The sequence below is a fragment of the Andrographis paniculata genome, unplaced genomic scaffold (assembly GCF_009805555.1).
Source record: "Andrographis paniculata isolate CXL003 unplaced genomic scaffold, ASM980555v1 Contig51END, whole genome shotgun sequence".
NCBI lineage: Eukaryota > Viridiplantae > Streptophyta > Magnoliopsida > Lamiales > Acanthaceae > Andrographis > Andrographis paniculata.
Window position 1 is genome coordinate 2,167,451 of NW_026137586.1, and position 20,090 is coordinate 2,187,540.

Genomic DNA, 20,090 nt, shown 5'->3' on the forward strand with positions numbered 1-20,090 from the left:
AAAGATAAGTTGCATCAAATCGAAACGAGGATATTATATTGTTTGTTCTTTTCATATGAGAAAAACATATTTTTTAAAACAAAGTTATGTACTTTTCGAATTCATTTTAATACTTTATTGTAGAGTAACTAGTATTTCTACAGGGTATTTGAAATATCTATTTTTTTTATCTTATACAAACTTTAGTCGATCAAAACAAAAATTTTTTATAAATATTTTACATTATGATTTAAGGATTGCCTTTATTTTTTAAGAATTTTTGTCAACATTGTATCGAATCAAATGATTTATTGTCGAACGATAATTTCAAAATTGATCACCACACACACACTTTAAAGTATTAGTATTTACTCTATACTTATCTTCTACCCTTGTAGATGAATTAAAATTTGTAAATTTATATTGAGAATAAACGCAAATAAATTTACAAATATTAAGTCGCAAATATATATCATCGCAACGATGAATTGCATCGAGTTGAATGGAGGTTATGGTGTCATTTGTAGTCTAATACGAGACAAATATATTTTTTAATACAAAATTTTGTATTTTCTGAATTTTCTTTTTATACTTTGTTGTTGAGTAATCAGTACTTCTACAAGGTATCTGAAATACTTATATTTTTGCCTTACATGAACTTTAATAGGTTGAGACCAATATTTTTTATAAGTATTTTGTATTGTGATTTAAATGTGTCATTATTTTTTTCAAAAAATCTTATCGTTATTTGTCGTGTAATACTTTCAAACTTGAGCACCAAATATTTTTTACTTCAAAAATATATAGTGTTAACTTGATTCTTATATTTTGTTATTGTGTGCCATAAACCCCAATGAATAAATTAAAATTTGTAAACTTAGAAGAGTTGTGTCGAAAAACTTACTATAGCAATGGTGAATTACATCGAGTCGAAAATGCTTTTGGATGGCGTTTGTACTTTTCGTATGAAAAAAAAAAAAAACATACTTTTTAAAACAAATTTACGTACTTTTTGAATTATTTTTAATACTTTATTGTTGAACAACTAATACTTTTTATAAAGTGTTTGAAATAAATATTTTTCGCGTTATATGAATTTTAGTTGGTCGAGACCAATATTTTTTATAAATATTTTGTATTGCGATTTAAGTATTGTCGTTAATTTTTAAGAATTTTACTCATTATTGTATCAAATCACTTGACTTATTGTCGGACCATGCTTTTTAAGATTGAACACCATACTTTTTTTACTTCAAAGATATTACGGTTTACTTATTCTTATATTCCACTATTGTACAATAAAACTCAATTGATGAATGAAATTTATAAGCAACATCGACAATAAACACAAATAAAATTATATGAATTGTGTCAAAAAAATATATCATTACAATGATGAATTGCATCGAACCGAAAGAAGGTTATGGTGTCATAGTTACTTTTTATATGTAAGAAAGATACTTTCTAAAACAAAATTTTGTACTTTTCACATTTATATTTAATGTTTTATTGTTGAATATTCAGTACTTTTATAATCTTGTTTGTACTTTTCATATTAAAAAAAAAATATACTTTTTAAAATAAAGTTTTATACTTTTCGAATTCAAAGTTAATATTGTATGGTAAAACAACAAATACTTATAAAACATATTTGAAATATATTTTTTGTCTTACACAAATTTTAGTAAGTTGAAATTAATATATATATATATTTTATATAAATATCACATTGCGATTTAAATGTATAAATTATTTTTAAGAATTATTTTCATATTTGTATTGAATCAAATGATAATAAACGCACAAAAAATTATAAAAGTTACCACTACAATAGTGAATTTCATTGAATTGAAATAAAGTTATGATACAATTTGTATTTTTCATATGAGAAAAACATATGTTTTCTAAAAAAAAAAAAAGTATTTTTTTGAATTAAAACATAATGAATTAAATATCACAACTTAATAAAAAAAAAAATACAACACTCCCAGTAAATTTAAAGGTAGTTATTTGCTACATAACCAAATAAATAAATAATATAACAATTAAGTTAAAAAAAACCTAACACTATGAAATTTATAAATCAAAATATTTGTATAATTTAAAAATTACATATTCTAGATCTACGGAAATTTTTATTATCAAATATTGTGGTCGTTCTAGTTGTTTCCGCCACCGATGGTATTTTTCGTTTATGGTGGTTGATTTTATTATTAGTTATTTTTATTTTCTTCACCATAAGAATTTTTAAAAAAATTAGAGACCTATTTTATGAAATTGGGAAAAATGATTAAAAAAATTAATGGAAATAAATAAGAGCATTGTGGTCTTTTAAATAAATAGGAAGTGAAAAAAAAGAAAACTATAAAAATAGAGAGTAAAAAAAAAAAAATTTACATATAGGAGATAAATAAAAATTTGTAATAAGAAATAGAAATTTTATTGAAAATTGCCCACTTCATAATAATAATAAATTTTAAGTAAATTAATGATAATATATTATCAAACTTAGAGTTTGAATTTTATATAAATCGTATTTTTAAAATAAAAGTTAATATATATTTAAATATTTTAAATATTATATCTTAATAAAATACTATAAATTATATAAATATTATTTTATAAAAAATAAAATTATAAATATAATTAAATAAAAAATATTTTTATAATTAATAGTATAAATTAATTTTATAAAAAAGTTTGAAAAATTTTAAATATAAATACAAATATTGGTTAAAGATAGAAATAAAAATAATCTTTGACTAAAGCATAAACAAAATTAAAAATTTAATTAAATTAATTTATATTTATAAATATATTTAATATTGATAAGTTTATAAAAATAAAAATTTCTAACTATTATGGACACACTAAAACAAAAATTGTGTCCATTTGCCACTGCTGTGAAGTCCACCTGCCACGTGTGACATATTTATTAGACTTGCCTTTCCAAAATGTTTGTTGTGCGAATTTATTTTATTTTGACTCGGCAAGAAAATCCTCGAGGAGGTCATGGTTTCAAACGGTCTTTCACCTATCACATATGATCCGTCTAGTGTGATTTACTATAAGTTTAGTTTGCATGATATTAGACTCGACCCGAAATTTAAGCAGTGCGCACTTTTAGCAATTTTCTTTCTAATGATTCTATAAGTTGTGAATGACATGGATGCTTGTTACCAAAATAGTAATAAAAGTAAACTATTTTTTTTGTCCCGACCCGTAGAACATGTCACAAACCAATCTCATAAGTGAAAAATTTTCGTTGTTTTAGTCCTTCATCGCTGGAGACGCCTGCGTAGCTCGCCGAAAGCCACGTGTCCGCTAAGTGTCCCGCTACGTCAACGACACCTGAATTTTATTTTTCATTTTTTTTTTATAATTTTGTAATTCTTTTTTTAATTGGACCAAATTAAGAAAACAAAAAAATTAAAAAAATAATAATAAATAAAATCCACGTATCCGGACACGTGGCCTCCGGCGAGCCACGCGAGTGTCTCCGGCGCCGGAAGATTAAAATAACGAAAAATTTTCACTTATGAGACTAGTTTGCAACCGACTTTACTTATGGGACTAAAATGACAAGGGGTCTAGTTACGGAAAAAAAAAAAAAAAAAACAGTTTACCTTAGTAATAATAATAATAATAATAATAATAATAATGTATGCTCAAATATCATACAAATATAATAAGATACACCAATTTTTACACGATCCACTTAAACTACCAAAATAAACTTTTTTAAAAAAACTAATATCCAACATATTATTTATTTTTCCCCCTAATCTTAAATGACAGAACATGTGGCTTCATTAATATCTAATGAGAATTATGAGATGGGATAAAGCAAACCTCAAACACAATCCCGTCGCCTCATCAAGAAAGTATAAATATCCATCAATGTTAGTGCAAAAATTCCATTCCAAATCTTAATATATTCTTGACAACTAAATGAGAAAAATGAATCAATAATATGCCTTCATCATAATATGTTAAGCATGCCAACTCCATCATCTTTCAAGTAGCTCTTGTAAATCCTTAAGAACAAAAAAAAAAAAAAAATGTTTTAAGAAAAAGCCGCAGCAAATCAATTCTTGAACTTGAAGATACCGATGAATTAACCAAACCAAGCACGAAGATTTGACTATGACACAGCTCCATAAACTAATAATAAATAGTTTATTTCTAAAACATGCTCGAAAAGACACTGAACTTCATATCTTTCTCTAGAAAGAGTAATGCAAGTGTGAAATAACTGTAGGTATGAATTTGTGTTCTAACCTTTTCGTGCGTGCAGCATAGAGTTTGTGCTCTTCAGATATTCGATAACAGCCTTACTGGGAGCTCGGGTTTTCAGCAACATTTCTTCATACTCATCGTTGGTATTTGAAAGAGCTGTGATGGCGCCTCCAGCTCCAATGGAAGCCTCACCTTCATGTACAACAATAGTCCTGATGACTATATTCAGATCAAATGTTTGGTTGTACGAGAAATACCCGATGCATCCAGAGTAAACGCCTCTTGAAGTACTTTCCAGTGAGTCCAGAATTTCCATTGATCTCAACTTTGGTGCACCAGTCATTGACCCGCCGGGAAATGCTGCCTGGACACAGTCGACAGCGCTGACATTTGATCTTTTTTTCCCTTGTATTGTACTTACCATAGTGTGGACAGTAGCATATGATTCGATTTCCATCAGATGTGGCACATGAATAGAGCCTGGCTCACAAACCCGCCCCAGGTCATTCCTCAGAAGATCGACAATCATTAAGTTTTCAGCTTGATCTTTCTCACTGTAGATGATTGTAAGAGTCAAGACCCATCTTAACAAGAACCTCAAACACATATTCGATCAAAATAAAGATTGGGTATTGAAACAGTCAGAACTCTGGATTCCCAAATGTGCAAAAAAAAAAAAAAAAAAAAATTTTCAAAGAAAAAGTTAAACAAAACAGCCCCTCATGTTTAAAAACCTGCAATTTACTTCCATAATATGGTTTCTTTTAGTTTTGTGGTGGGTTTATTTGGAGCTTTTACTAAATATAAGGGGACTCGACAATACATATTTTTTTATAGGAATTGTTTAAAATATTTCATACTTCATCACTGGTAATGTTCAATTTATCCATATACTTGAGCTGTTATAAGTCAATTTGAAAAAGTCACAGATTCATTACCTGTGCTGCAGCTGTAGCTTGTGTAGTTCATCTTCCTTCGGAGATGCTCCACGAGCTATAGTTCCTTTGATGGGCTTTGCTTCTAGGATGCCATTCCGGTCCAACCGAAGAAATCTCTCAGGTGAAGAACAGAAAATGCATAAATTTTGTTTGGAAAAATTAAGCCAAGCAGCATAGGGAGCTGGATTTTTTTCCCGGAGATTAAGATAAAGTCCCAGGGGTTGTATTTCGCCTAATCTCTTTCTCATCTGCGTTGTGAGACACAACTCATAGCTCTCTCCATCTTTTATGTATTTCTGACAAGTTTCAACATCCTTGATGTATTGCTCCCTCGATTTCTCAACTGAAAACCCTTCACCTTCTGAATGTTCCAAGGAAAATCCAGATTCCCGAGATAAGGATTTTCCAGGGGGACAACCTTTCATCTCAAGAAGTTTCAACTCAGTGTCATCTAACCAGGGAGTTTCAATGATATTCTCATCGTGTAATGACATAACATAAATATCATCACATTGATGATCTATTACAATAAGATTATCTGTAAAGAAAAGACAAGCATCAGGGGTGCTTGATTTGTGGCAATTTGAGGAAGCCCCGCATTCAATTTTTAGGTCATACCTGCATTCGAGAAATACAATCATATTGTTTAGTAAGCATGTCACTAATAAAATAAGGGAATAAGATGAAGAACTCAATTAAGTCAGAAAGGAGGGAGATATGTCATGATCAGGATACATGCAAACCTAATTTGAATCTGGAAAAACTAGAATGTCGTCTATCCAGCACATAGAGAGTATATAATGCATGTTTATACTTCATAGGTGTTAAGAAGGAATCCGGATATCCAACCTAAAACCAATTAGTGATAGGTGGAGTGGCCCTTCACCCTTATATACTAGGGGAGATCCCACACATTTAGCAATGTGAGACAATATTCAACACTCCCCCCCTGAAATGATAATCTCAAAAATCCATACTGGATCCAAACCCAATACGAACACTATGGCTCTGATACCATGTTAAAAAGAGATCCGGGCATCCAACCTAAAACTAACTGGTGATAGGTGGAGTGGCCTTTCACCCTTATATACTAGGGGAGATCCCACACATTTAGCAAATGTGGAACAATATTCACAATAGGCACTAGAAATTTTTAAGGGATCCATCATATGTTTTATACAGTGCATGTGAAATGTTATTCAAACTCAGGCTAACTTGCAGTAGAGGAATTATGTTAAACATATGCTTCTTTGTTCCATGGATAAAGAAAGTTTCCATAATTCAATTTGGTACAATTGCATCTGGGAGAGTAACAAACAAGAGAAACAATTGAGTTTTGCATGGTATGCAAAATAAATCTGGGGCCACCTATTTTCAGGATCCCTTCAAGAATTTTAAACTACAAAATAATCTTCATTTGTTAAAAAAAAATAAAGGAGAGATGGAATTTCTGTGATTCAGAGAGATTCCAAGAAATATATGATTGTCTCAGAATGTATAGGTATGTCTATTCAAATGCAATAAGAACATAAAATGAGCAGACATAATTTCAAAAGCCCTGAATTGGGTACTACAAATATGCTTGTTTCCTTCTACTAAAAAATTGCACAAAAATTGAATATTTTTAAAAATAATCGAATCTAATATGGAAGTATTGAACACGGTAAGTTTATGGTGTTCCTCACCCAACAATAACAAGATATCAAACACAGTATGTCAAATAAGAACAAAAGAAGACGTGAACATGTATGCAGATGATGAAAGAGCTAGCATACCCGATGTAACCAATAAAGCCACCATAGAAATCAAAAGGCAATCCTTCATACTCTTTTTCATCATAGCGAAACGACGCAAGCTCCTAAAAACATCGGTCAAAAGTAACTGCATGAACTTGATATATTCAAAATTATATGCATGCCAACTGAATAAAATTTTAATAGAGATAATCGAAGGACCAAACTAAGTAGCCCAATATGTAAATCACTTTACAACAAGAATGTTGAGTGACCTAGATCACTAAATTAGAACTAGATTTGTATACTTAAATAGGGGGGAATATTATTTTAAATCACTCCAAGAGAAAAAGAAAAGAGAATACACTTAATTGGTAGATCATCTGTCTAACAAATAAAATCTAGTATCTAATCATAATAATCCTACAAGAGAAAATTGCAAAAAATATCCTTCACGTATATACTCAATTATCACTTTTGTCATTTATTTATATCGTTAGCAAAATATATCCTACATGCTTGCAAAAGTTGCCATTTAGGTCCTCTGACCGCCCGTCGTAGCCGGAGGACAGAAATGACGACTTTTGCAAACGTAAAGGATATATTTTGCCAACGTGATAAATATTAAAATTGTAATAGTGTGTTTGATTCATGGAAGGGAAGGGATGAGATGTGAAATAAAATAGTATTTTTGTATTTTGTTAGGTAGGAAAGAGAAAGGAAAATAGAATAATTTTACTATTTTGCTCATGATATTATATAGATAAAGAAAAATAAAGTATTTAATAAAAAAAACATCTTTTTCTCCCCTCCAAATTCCCCCAATTTTGAGGAAAATCAAAATAAGTTCATTTTATATTCCCTGTCCTCCCTTCCCTTTTCTACTTTAAAAAAAATAGAACCAACGAAGTAATTGTAATATTTTTTCCTTCCCCTCCCCTCCCTTGTCCATTCTCCTCAAACCAAATAGACCCTAAGAGGCATCAAAGACTTGTTGGAAAGTTGAACTATTTGACAATAACTCGCCCTAATATTTCATTTGCAGTTATTCTCATAAGTCAATTTATGAATTCACTTATAATTAATCATTGGTCCTCGCTAGAGCAACTATTTTGTTACTAAAAATGAGCATTGGGGTGAGGTCTATCCTACTTCAGACATGGTCATCACTCTAAAATTGAATGCTTTCTCATGCAAACTATGTTTAGTGTAAAGATGATATGAGGTTTACTTTAGAATATTGTGTTTTTGTAGGAGGCAATTTTGTATTTTGGCGAAAGAAACAAAACAGTCTCGTGATCTATAGTTAAAGCTTAATGTTGTCATGGAAGAATTTGTCCATGCAATGATATGGATTCAATAATTTATAGAGAGAGATTAGCCACAAACTTGATCTTCCAGCAAAACTAAAGTGTGACAACCAAGCCACCTTACAAATTGCATCTATCTAGCATTCCATGAAGGCATAAAGCGTACTGAAGTCAACTGTCAAATTGTTCTTGGCAAAGCCCTAGAAGGATTTATCTCTATGAGATATGTCAAGTTCGAAGATCAGCTTGGAGATGATTCACTAAAGTATTCAATGAAGTAAGATCAACTACTTTGTAACAAGTTGGCGATAATAAATATATGTAGTCCTACTTGACAGGGGACTGTTGACTGTATAGATAAACATTGGTCTAGATAAAGTTAGATTAGGATAGGAACATTGTAGATAAGAGTTTGATAAGTAATCGGGTTATTATCTATGCATGTGTGTGTAAACCCATCCATAGTTGCTAATCTCGGACAGTGTTACATAACGATCAACCTTTAAAATGCTATGACGGGTAGCAGAACGACCGCAATTTAAAATTTTCAGAATAATATTATTATATATACAAATTTACAATAATTTCTTTTCTATAGATTAATCTCATGATTAGCATTTAAACCAATAAAATTGCATAAAATATATAATCATAAATAATTATATAAGGAAAAACAACTAGATCACAACTACTATGAGGTATAGACAATCAAAATTAATAAGGTTCAAAATCCGATAAATAATTTTCTTTCTAATTTTTACTATCCACACTGCTACTTTTGTATAAATATTTTCTATTCTTCATTGTCTGTTCGTTGCATTGCATAATATTCTACATTGCACAATATTTTTTCCTTTCTAGAACTAATAGTAGCTATAATATACTAATCCCTCCGTCCACCAAATGTATGCTCATTTGGGTTGAACATGAGTTTTAATAAATACAGTATTATATTAATTGATTGTGACATAAAGTAGAGGTATTTTGAGAAATATATGAGTGAGTTAATGAAGTGAAAGAAAGTTCTGATAGATTGAATATGTAAGTAGTTGTGGCATTTTTGTAAATAAATGTAATGTTGAACGGTATAAATTAAGAAGTACGTAGAGGTTATTTGTTATAAATAAAAAATGCATAACTTTTGTGGACAAACAAAAAAAGAAAACTCTTTTTTGTTTGTCCACAAAACTTTTGAGTTTTTCTTTTTCTATTTGTCCACAAAAAATATGCACTTTTCATTTTTAGCAAATAACTCTTACACACTCTTTTTTTTATACCCTTCAATATTCTACCTATTTACATATATGCCACCAACATCTACACACTCAATGTATCCAAAATTGTCTTTCACCTTATTAACTCACCCATATACTTACCAAAATACCTTTACTTTATATCACAATCAACCAATATAATATTATATTATTTAAATCTAGTGTTCAGCTCATATGAACATATATTTCATGGATGGAGGTAGTAGTATGAGTGTGTTTGTTTGGAGAATGTTGGAAAAAATAATTTTATGTGAAGTATAGAAATCGTATATTTTTGGAAAAAACGTAAGAGAGAAAAATTAGGAAGAACAAAGCCATAAATTCTACATTTATCAGATAACAAATATGCTCTTATAATAAAGATAAGTGTTCCACTCAGCTTTTCTCCGCACTGCTAAAAGTCGCTATGCCGCTATTGAGTAAAGGCGGCATCGCAGACCGGCGGTAGCGGTGGATTGTTGCTCCATTCCGCTACACCACTATTAGTGCTATTGACAACTATGAACTACCTTGCAAAAGTTGAATTGTATTGACATATTAACGCTAACTATTTTAGCCTGTCTTGTTGCTTGTTTATTAGTAACAGCAGTAGTTGATGCTTAGATTAATCCAAAATAATTAGTGGGCAAATAATCAGAAGTGAGAAAATATCCACATTCAAGACCTTCTAAATAATTTGTTCCAGTTATGCTTCAAGAAAGTTGTGCTAGAAGAGGGCGGCAGAATAATAAGTTGCGCAAAATACATGAAGTGAATCCCTTGAAAGTTCACAACTTAACCAGAATGTAGGTTCCAGTAGGCAAAACAAATAGAACCACTACTTTAGATTGACAAAAATGTAATTTCGAAAATTTCTCACATATTAAGGAATGATTTAAAATTTCTCACATATTAAGGAATGATTTACTATTACTACGATAACCTGATTAAACAAAATGATACTAATATGGATAGTGAGAGAAACGAAAGGAAATCCAGAAGTCCAAGTATATGATTATCACAAAATCACATTTTTGCACTTGAAACTCTGGTCACTTTTGTTTCTAAAATGATGTTTTGGCAGATGGTGAGAATAGTATATCTATCAGATATCATCAACAAGGAAATGTGTCATCTATAATCTATTCCCAAGTAAAAAGGAATTCTTGTGGCTTTAAAGAAAGTGTGCATGTGGTTATATACACATTCAGTAATTAAATAAGATCGGTCAATTACCTTGTTCAAAAAGTTAAAAAATCCATCCTCCAAATATAGACTTGTAATAGAACCCTCAGAATCTTCAATTGATAGATAGCCTCCATTATTATGTGCCATATTACTGCAAACATCAAAATCTAAAACTCAGATCAATAGTAAAGAATGAAAGTCAAAATAGATCTTGCAAATACATGTGACTAGAACCTGTTGTTTGACAATCTAAATGTCAGTTGTCTCCATAGAGGCCCACCTTTACCACCCATAAAAGAAAAGCGTGCTCTGATCTACAAACACAAGAAGGTTTGTTTTCAGAAACATAAACTGAAACTTGGCATCCTCGTAGAAAACTCAGCCCTCCCTGCCTCTCTCTATGTATATAGAGATATGTATATGCTAGCATATGCACATCATGTTCTATTAGTTGCTACCAGAAGGGTTTGTGCAAGGAAATTCAGAGAGGATGAAGGAGAAAAAGAACCGGTTCTGTTGAGGAACTATCGAGCCAATATGTGTTTCCAGGATCTTGTTTTCCAAACAGCTCACAGAATATGCTTGCAGCTCCACCAACTTGGCTCACAGAACATTCAACTTTTCTCCATTTTAACTTGAGAGACGCTGCAATTCTTGACTGTGAGGAGTTAATCGAGTTACCATTGCTCACATGCTTCTTGTCATTACGATTCACCAAATGCTTCCTCCTGGAAACATTTTGGAACAATTGAGCTCCATTAGGCACCTGCATGCATGCTAAGCAAAGTTCCCTGCTCAGAGTGACAGAAATGACACTAACATGGACATGGACTCCACTAGTTATTGCTTTCCAGTATTTATACCATGAATACCATCCAAAAGAATATATTTATAGACATGTTTTTTCCCTAGTTATTTTTACAACTCAAAGTAAGAAATCCATGGAAAAGAGCCACATGGTGTGTTTGAAGTAGATTACCAGCATAATGAACATTCCTCTCTCTATTCAACGTTGACCTTAATCCAAACCAGTAGGTCTTCGTGATATCAGCAAAATTTTTTAATATTTGCCTCCCATGACATGTAGCAATGCTCTCTGGATGGAACTGGATTGAAGATTAAGTCAATTGATTTGAGGAGGAAATACCTAAGAAAAATCACACCACGTAATCCAAATTCAGGATGATTATTAACCTGCAAACCATAATGAGGCCTATTGGAGTGCATAATACCCATGAGAAGTTTGTCACTTTGTGGAACAACTTGACTTTCATATCCATTGAGGTAGGAATCAGAGTTTTTGATTCCGAGAAAGGTGTTGTTTTCAGATGAAGTCCAGGCTATAGGTATAAGCTCTGTGGGAAGTGTGTATTGGTCTATTACAAGGGAGTGATACCGGACAACCTGCATCAAGTCAACTCACAAAATATTAAAACTGATTTGTCAATTCGAATCTCATGTGGGAGTTACGGTATATGATATTAATAATTTATAAGATTAGATGGAATCAAACAAATACCACATATTTCTTTTACAATGAATGGTAGGGTACAAGCCATGGAAACAAATAATATGTGTGTGTGTGTGTGTGTATGCATGAGGCAAGTCTTCAAACTAAACTATCAAGTAAATTAACGCTCAGGAGCAATGTGAAATCTATGAGATATCAGTATGTTGATAAAATAATTTGGTATGGCTGAAGATATGATGAGTCACTTTCACTGTATTGAATTGACCTTAAATCCGGAATTTTGTCCTGAAGGAATCCCATGGAATAGTCCACAGTTGTTATGCTCGATTTCACTGCAAGAATTAAAAAGAAAACAATCACATGAAAGTCAAAAACATAAATAACACCATTTCCTTACCCATTAATGGAAAAACAACTTCATAGCTTAGAGTTCAGAATCTAACTTTTCATTTTAAACACCCTCAATTGGAATATGTGGGATTTGACTCATAAGCACCTCCATCCATGAGAATTGTATAAATCACCCTACCAGAGCAATACCTTGTAGCTAACCATGCCTAAAGAAAAACATGAAATACAAACTTATCTTACCTCAAGCGTCCATGAACAGGTTCTGGAGCATGAACAACCTCGGCACCGTGAACATAACCTAAAGCCTGTAAATTATTGCACTAGCCTGTGTCAGTTGAACATTACAGTGTGGGTAGAAGGTTGTATGTGAGAGCAAACTGATGAAAACATCAAAACTGAATCAATCAAACCAGAAAGATGCAAGGGAATCAAGCATTAGAAGTGCTATAAACTAAATAGGAATCAATTAACACAGCGAGCCTGGACATGCCAGCATTTTGTGAAAGACCATATACCTGGTGACCAAGGCAAACTCCTAAAACAGGGATGTCACTACATTCAAGCAATAACCTGAGGCATATTCCTGAAACGTTCAAAATAGTCAAGGTTTAGAAAAAAACAAGTTCATCAAAGAACAGATATTATTTGAGCTATAAATATGGGGTTTAAAGAAACAAGTGTCATTCCAACCAAAAAGGAAGTGGTGCTCCATGCAACTGTTTTGAAGCAAAGTACAACTTTTTTACTTGGGGTTGTCTGGGAACAAAAAAGTAAATTTTCATGCATGGATCTTATTTGGCAAGAGTTCTCTTTCTTGGTTATTGAGTGAACTAACACATCCTTGGCTAGTTTTAATGCAGAAACACAAATGATCAAACATGTGGTTCGTTCCATAAACTATCCACAAAGATTTCAGATTGAATCATTAAGTCAATTTTCCCATCAAGAATCAAAGACACTGGTATAAATGCCACTTTACACCCGGTGCCACTTGCACCCAGTTTTACATTAAGGCTATGTTTACTCATTCCTGTATGGGATTGAAGACTTAAATGATTATTTGGATGTTTATTAAATGTTATATGTAAGACAGATTCTTTTATCTCTAGTTAATTTATGCTGGGCTTTTAATGGATAATGATGAGTTCTTATCTATTAACATAGGCATAAAGCTAACATTACTCATCCTTCAGACTAAGTGTACTTCTGGATCTTGAGATGATGAAAGTCAGGCCATCATTACTTAGATGGTTTGGGTTGTAAAAATTATTATCCCAATCAAATCATATGTTCATTTTAATGGATAAAAGTTTGTTATCAATGAATTAAAGTAGCATTCAATAATCCCATCCCGTGATAGAATGCATTCAAACTGTATTAGTCAAGGAGATTCTCTCTCTTCATATTTATCCATTATCATTAGGGAACTCCCAAATAGTCTTCTAAGCAGAGCTATCTCTTGGGAGTCTTCAAAGGTGTGAAACGTGGGAGATCTAGCCCAATCTTATCTCGCCTTCAATTTGCAGAGAACATAACCATTTTCAGTGATGCAAGCGTATAGTCTCTCTTGGCTATCAAACAGATCTTGAAATGCTTTTAGCTAGTTACTGGAGTCAAGACTAATTTCACAAAAGTGCATTATTTATAGACTTCTCCCATATTTCATCATCTACTTAGCTTAATCCATTAAATGCTCAGTTGGGACCATTCCCCTTAAACATCTCAGGGCTCCTATTGGTATGAAAAGTAGCCGGATATTGATGTGGAATTCAGTCCTCAAGAAGGTTGATTTAAGAATGAGTGGGTGGAAAGCCAAACTCCTTTCCTTCAATGGAAGAGCTACGCCAATCCAATCAGTCTTTCTGAACCATCCTCTCTTCACTTCCTATATGTGTTGTATATTCCAACGCAAATCCTCCATTCACTAGAATCCAAAAGTTGGAGTATCATTTGGGGTGACTGCCAAGAAAAATGTGCTATCTAATTGGAACGCTGCTCTCAGTAAAAGAAACAGTCAATGGGCATTGGCCTTATCTCCCTAGATATCTTGAACAAAGCTATGCTGACAAAAATAGGTGTGGGGATTCCAAAATACAAAAGCACTATGGAGAAAAGTCATCTGCGGTAAATATAATATATAACCCTTCTCCATTTAGCCTTTTCTACAACTTGGGGCAATATCTATAAAGCTTAGAAGGCAACTTTGGTTGTTGGATGGGAATGACCACAACCTCAAAGTCAGTCTTTGCTGGCATCTTTTACTTGGCTTGCTCTAATATAGGATCTATCCAAGATCTTGATAACAAGACATGGGTTTGGGATATAACTCTTTTTCGTGCCTTGTCTGATTGAGAAAGCGATCTTTGGGTGCCTTTTGTAAAAGTGATCACTCTGCCATTGTTTTGGCTAATAGCAAGATAAACTACCTTGGAAGCCTAATCCTATCGGTTTCTTCAGCTTCCGGTCTTATCGGTGGCTCTCAAACTCGTACCACTCCACACCTGGTATTATAGCAGTCATATGAGACCATTTGGGACATATCATCTCCATCCTTTCAAAAATTTTGGGATAGAAGATTCTAAACAACACGGAGTTATTAGCCATCCCCCGTGCCCTCCAACAAGCAGCCCTCGATTAGGTTAGACCATTACCCCAGATTTAGGTTGAGTGTGACTAAAATAATGTTTTAACATGGGTTCAGAGTGCTAGCAACCCTCCCTCCTTGGAAGGTTAATGAGAACATCAGAAAGCTCCACTTCTACATCTCTAAATGTTCCAGCCCCTTTTCACTAGATATCTCACTCAGCAACTGAGTTGACTAACAATCATGCAGTTCAGTTGCAACCTCAGTTCTTCTATCTTCTTTGCTCAGCTTTTCTAGGGGCATTCTCTACTTAGCTCTCACACTCTTAGTTCTCAATGCTTTATTTTCATCTCTACCTATGTCTCTATCTTCGTATTGTAGTCTAACTCATCTCTCAACATATATTATTAAATTCTTCAAAAGAAAAAAAAAAGCTCCCATGAAGTCTTATCTCATTCATGAAAATCTTAAAGATAAGCTTAATGTTTTATTCTGACAAAATCACATCCAGTTACCTAATATCTGCTTTCAGAAAAATAAAAGAACATTACGGGATATCTGAAATTCAATATAAATGCTAAAGTCAGTGTGGTCATTTAAAAACATAGTTAAGATATTATTGAATTGCAATCTCTTACCTATATCAGAGGCACACATTGGAGAACCAGGACCAGGAGATATCACAATATTGTCAAATGCCTTCTCTTCATACAGATAGTGACAAATATCTTCCCAAGACCATTCATTGTTGCGAATCACCACCGGAGGCACTGCTAGAGTTTCAACACAAAGAGAAGTAAACTGTATTAAAAGATTTATTCCAATAACCAAGATTTACAACTCCCACTATCAGAATCCAAACAATTTATTTACAGGAACAGAATAAAGCTTAGAATCCAATAAAGGGGGCAACGATTATAGTGCTGATTCTAATTTAATTTGGTAACAACACTAAATACATCTTCATTTTACCTATCATCGTGGAACAATAGTGAACTTACTAGGAGTTACCTAGAAGGTAGCCCTTTGTATGATACTTGAAGCAACATGTAAACGACAATCTTAATAGACCCAAAAAAGATGTTAGAAACTCAAGACCTATCAGAGAACAAGATTATTGTGTAGACATAGTATGGCACTATGGCTGACATTAGATACTCATGTCCTTGCTCACAACCGATGGGCATCAACAAAAAAAAAAAGTTCTTTAATAAATCCAAACGTGATAGGAAACAGAATAATATGGAAAAAAGGAAAAACAAACACTAAATACGCTTTTCACTATTGACAGTGAAGCTCCACTGGAAACTTTGCCATTGAGAAATATCATTTATATTACTGTCAAAGGTATTCCCAAATGCACTCAGAGTTATAGATAAGCGTTGTTTGAACATGGATGGAAAACGTTAAAAACCCACATGAAAATCTTTTTATTTAAGCCGCACTGCATCTTGACATTGTATTTCGGGCCTTAAAGACACATTTCCCATGCTAATAGTTCAAACAAAGCACATAAAAAGATAGGTAAGTCATTTGACCACAAGGTACTACCAGATAACTTTAGATAAGAGCCGTAATAGCAGAAAGAGAGAAATCTTACATCCATTAATGACTGATAGCTCTTGATAAATGTTATATGTATAACTATCATAATTGTCGATCAACAATGTCCGCACTAAGTCCAACTTCGAAGGTGGTTCGTGAGCACTCAGCTGTTTCTTCCCTAGAAGAGAACCTTCTGAGTGGCCAGGGACTAAGTGGTTTGAAATATATGCCTTCCTCACAACCCCATCACGCAACCCACCAAGCCTAATGGCAACTTTAGGAGCAAGTGGCTTCAAATTCTTGCTATGAGAATTGCTCTCGAAACAAGAGAATGATATCTCAAGTGAACTAAAAGTAAAACTCATTCTGTTAGTTCAATCTGTCTCGCTTTCAATCCAACAAAATTTCCAAATTCATAAAAGATAAACTAGCCCTGTCATTCCCTGCAAACAAACAAAAAGTAATAACAATATTACCCAATGAATAAAATAATAACAACAGATCTCAAAAGTTCGAAAACAATATCTCGCTTAGGCTTTGTTCATAGAGGCTCTTGCCATAGCAGATGTGAGAATCCATAGCCAAAGATAAGCGACGCCTGCGAAAGGAGGGATGGACGTAAAACCCCTACTTACCTCAGAGAGTAAATGGAGTCATTAGCAAAAACCTCCGTCCACATGATTTATGAGCCTTCTTGGCAACTCAATAGCGCCATTGGAGTGGAGTCGGCTGGTTCACGTTGCGTTGTGTATGAATGGTGCAAATTACGCAGTGAAAATCAGCTATTACCAGAAAAAATACAAAGGTGGAATTCGGGCCAACGTGGGAAAACTCACATCCATTCGTAATTGCCACGTGAATGAAGATCGTGAGATAAAGAATACGGCAGCCAGCCGTAGGATCGATCAACTAACTCTGAAGCGCGCAGGGTTGATGAGATTGGAGCTTCTTCTTCTTCTTCCAACTGAATCTGATTCTGATTCTGAAATGGCAATGGCAATGGCAATGGCAATATTTGGTGCTTCGGCCTTACTCCTCCTTCCTATCCTTTTCCTGCTATTAAGATGGAATCGATTGGATTTAGATTTGGAGTCCCCACCGACTGCCAGACATTCTTCTCCTTTCTTTACTCTCTCTCTCTGTCTATTTATAGATTAAATTTGTTAGGTTACATAATCATAAGATTGTGTTTGGTTATTGTTGGATCTTGAAGTTTTGTCCAATATGATTTACCTCTAACAAATATTTATGATGCAATCGTATTACTCCCTAAAATTACGTCATTATTCCGTATTATTCCCTAAAATTATGTCATTACTTTTGTAATTATCTATTTTATCAATCTATATTTTTGAGCAAAAACCAAAATACCGTAATTATCAATTTTGATCTCATTCAAATCAGATTTTATCAAATTTAGTTGACCGAGACTGAACACGGACGCTAGATAACTCAGGTGACCGAGACGCCCCAAAAAGGATGGCCATTAGGGTGGAAATAGGCTAAGCTAGACCTTAGCTAAGATTGGTTTGTTTTAAAAATATTTGACCTAAGCCTGTTAGCTTGATTTTTTATTTTTTAAAGGATTAGCCTAGTTTTTGTTAAAAGACTAGTCTGGCCTACAAACCTATTTAAAAAAGTTGATAATATTTTTATTTATTTATTTATTTGTAAATTTAGTTAGAAATAAACACACCAGTATCTATCTTTCTATATATATATATATATAAAAGAGATCGGGGATCCATTCCATCAAATTTTTTTTTTGATTTTTTAATAAAATAAATATGTATTAAATGCTATTAACTATATCATAATTAATAAAATTATACTAAATATATTTTAAAAGATAATAAAATAATTGATTTAATTTTATAATTAAAATAAATTATAATTTTGTTAATTTATACCCCTAATTAAGGCTATTGAAAATATAATAAATTTGGAATCTAATTTTATTTATTTTTATAATTAAAATAATTATATTAATAATCAATAAAATTAAAATTAATTATATTTTGTAATTTATATTATATATATATATAAAAGATCGACGTGGGTTCACTCCCCAAAATCTTTTTTGTCTAATTTTTTTATTATTTTTGATTTTTTCAATAACATAAATATGTAGAAAATATTATTAAATATATCATAATTAATAAAATTATAATAAATATATTTTTAAAGATAATAAAATAATTGATTTAATTTTATAATTAAAGTAAATTATAATTTCTTCTATTTATAGCCCTAATTAAGGCTATTGAAAATGTAATAATTTTGGAATGTAATTTTATTTATTTTTATAATTAAAATAATTATATTAATAATCAATAAAATTAAAACTATCAGTAATTATATTTTGTAATCTTAATATATATAAAAACGCAAATAAATTTTATAATTCTATAGTTTTTCTTTATTTTTTAATTCTTAAAAAAATTTAAAATTAATTTAATATTTTCTTAATTTTTATTTATACCCGTAATTAATGGATAATGAAATTTTTCAAAATTTCATTATAATTGATATTAAATAATTATATTAACTGATATAGTTATAATTGATATAATTTATGAAATTAAAAATTAATAAATATATTTATCAAAAGTTAAAAATGATTATTATATATATATATAAAATATTAGTATGGAGTTCATTTCATCAATATTTTTTTATCATTTTTTTAATTTTTGTAATAATTTGTTTTTTAAAATAAAATAAATATGTATTAAATGCTATTAAGTATATTATAATTAATCAAATTTTAATTACTATATTTTTAAAGATAATAAAATAATTGATTTAATTTTATGATTAAAGTAAAATATAATATAATTTTATTTTCATTGGGTTCAACACGGCCGTGTTCATACCCGTATTTTAAATATAACCATGTTGTCCATGTTCCTGCCAATATTCTAGAGGATGTTCACGACTTTCACTACATGTTTTAGGCCATGTACACGACCATGTTTTCAATATAGTCATATTTATTATTATTTTTACTTGGTTAAGATTATTTGATATATATATATTTATAATTCAACCAAAATATTTTTTACAATTATTTTATAATATAAAAAATAATCAATTTTTTTTTTATATTTATTTCTAAATATATATAAAAATTTTATTTTTATAAATAATCAATCATTAAATATATTTTATATTTTCTAAATATGAAAAAATTTATACTTTTTATTACCTGCACTTTTGATATATAAAAAATATTAAAAAAAATTATATATTAAAATTTTTTATTATATATTAGAAATTTTTATTATATAGCTGATAAAAATTTTATATTCAGAAATATAAAAAAATTTATTTTTATAAGTAATCAATCATTAAATATATTTTTATATTTTAAATATAAAAAAATTTATATTTTTTATTACCCTGCACTTCTGATATATAAAAAATATTAAAAATTGATAATTAGAATTATTAATATATATATCAAATAATTTTAATTAAGAAGTAAAAATAATAATAA

General features: G+C 31.1%; 1 protein-coding gene across 3 annotated transcripts; it reads right to left on the reverse strand.

The window, feature by feature from the left end:
• Positions 1-3,731: 3,731 nt before the first annotated feature.
• Positions 3,732-17,712, reverse strand: LOC127253746 (aminodeoxychorismate synthase, chloroplastic). 3 transcript variants are annotated; one of them, XM_051278494.1, is made up of 16 exons: positions 17,428-17,712; positions 17,227-17,320; positions 16,647-17,034; positions 15,685-15,819; positions 12,978-13,045; positions 12,703-12,767; positions 12,377-12,443; positions 11,835-12,044; positions 11,620-11,746; positions 11,149-11,417; positions 10,875-10,954; positions 10,689-10,791; positions 6,932-7,014; positions 5,157-5,774; positions 4,261-4,772; positions 3,732-4,016 (listed from the first exon to the last, which is right to left on the reverse strand). In XM_051278494.1, exons 3-16 carry the CDS (start codon positions 16,954-16,956, stop codon positions 3,997-3,999), a joined length of 2,667 nt encoding a protein of 888 aa, XP_051134451.1. In that variant the 5' UTR covers positions 16,957-17,034; positions 17,227-17,320; positions 17,428-17,712; the 3' UTR covers positions 3,732-3,996. The 3 variants fall into 3 exon arrangements, with proteins under 3 accessions (XP_051134451.1, XP_051134452.1, XP_051134453.1); XM_051278495.1 differs by having other exon boundaries at positions 17,149-17,712; XM_051278496.1 differs by having other exon boundaries at positions 3,733-4,016; positions 15,685-15,816; positions 17,227-17,712.
• Between the last annotated feature and the right edge of the window lie 2,378 nt (positions 17,713-20,090).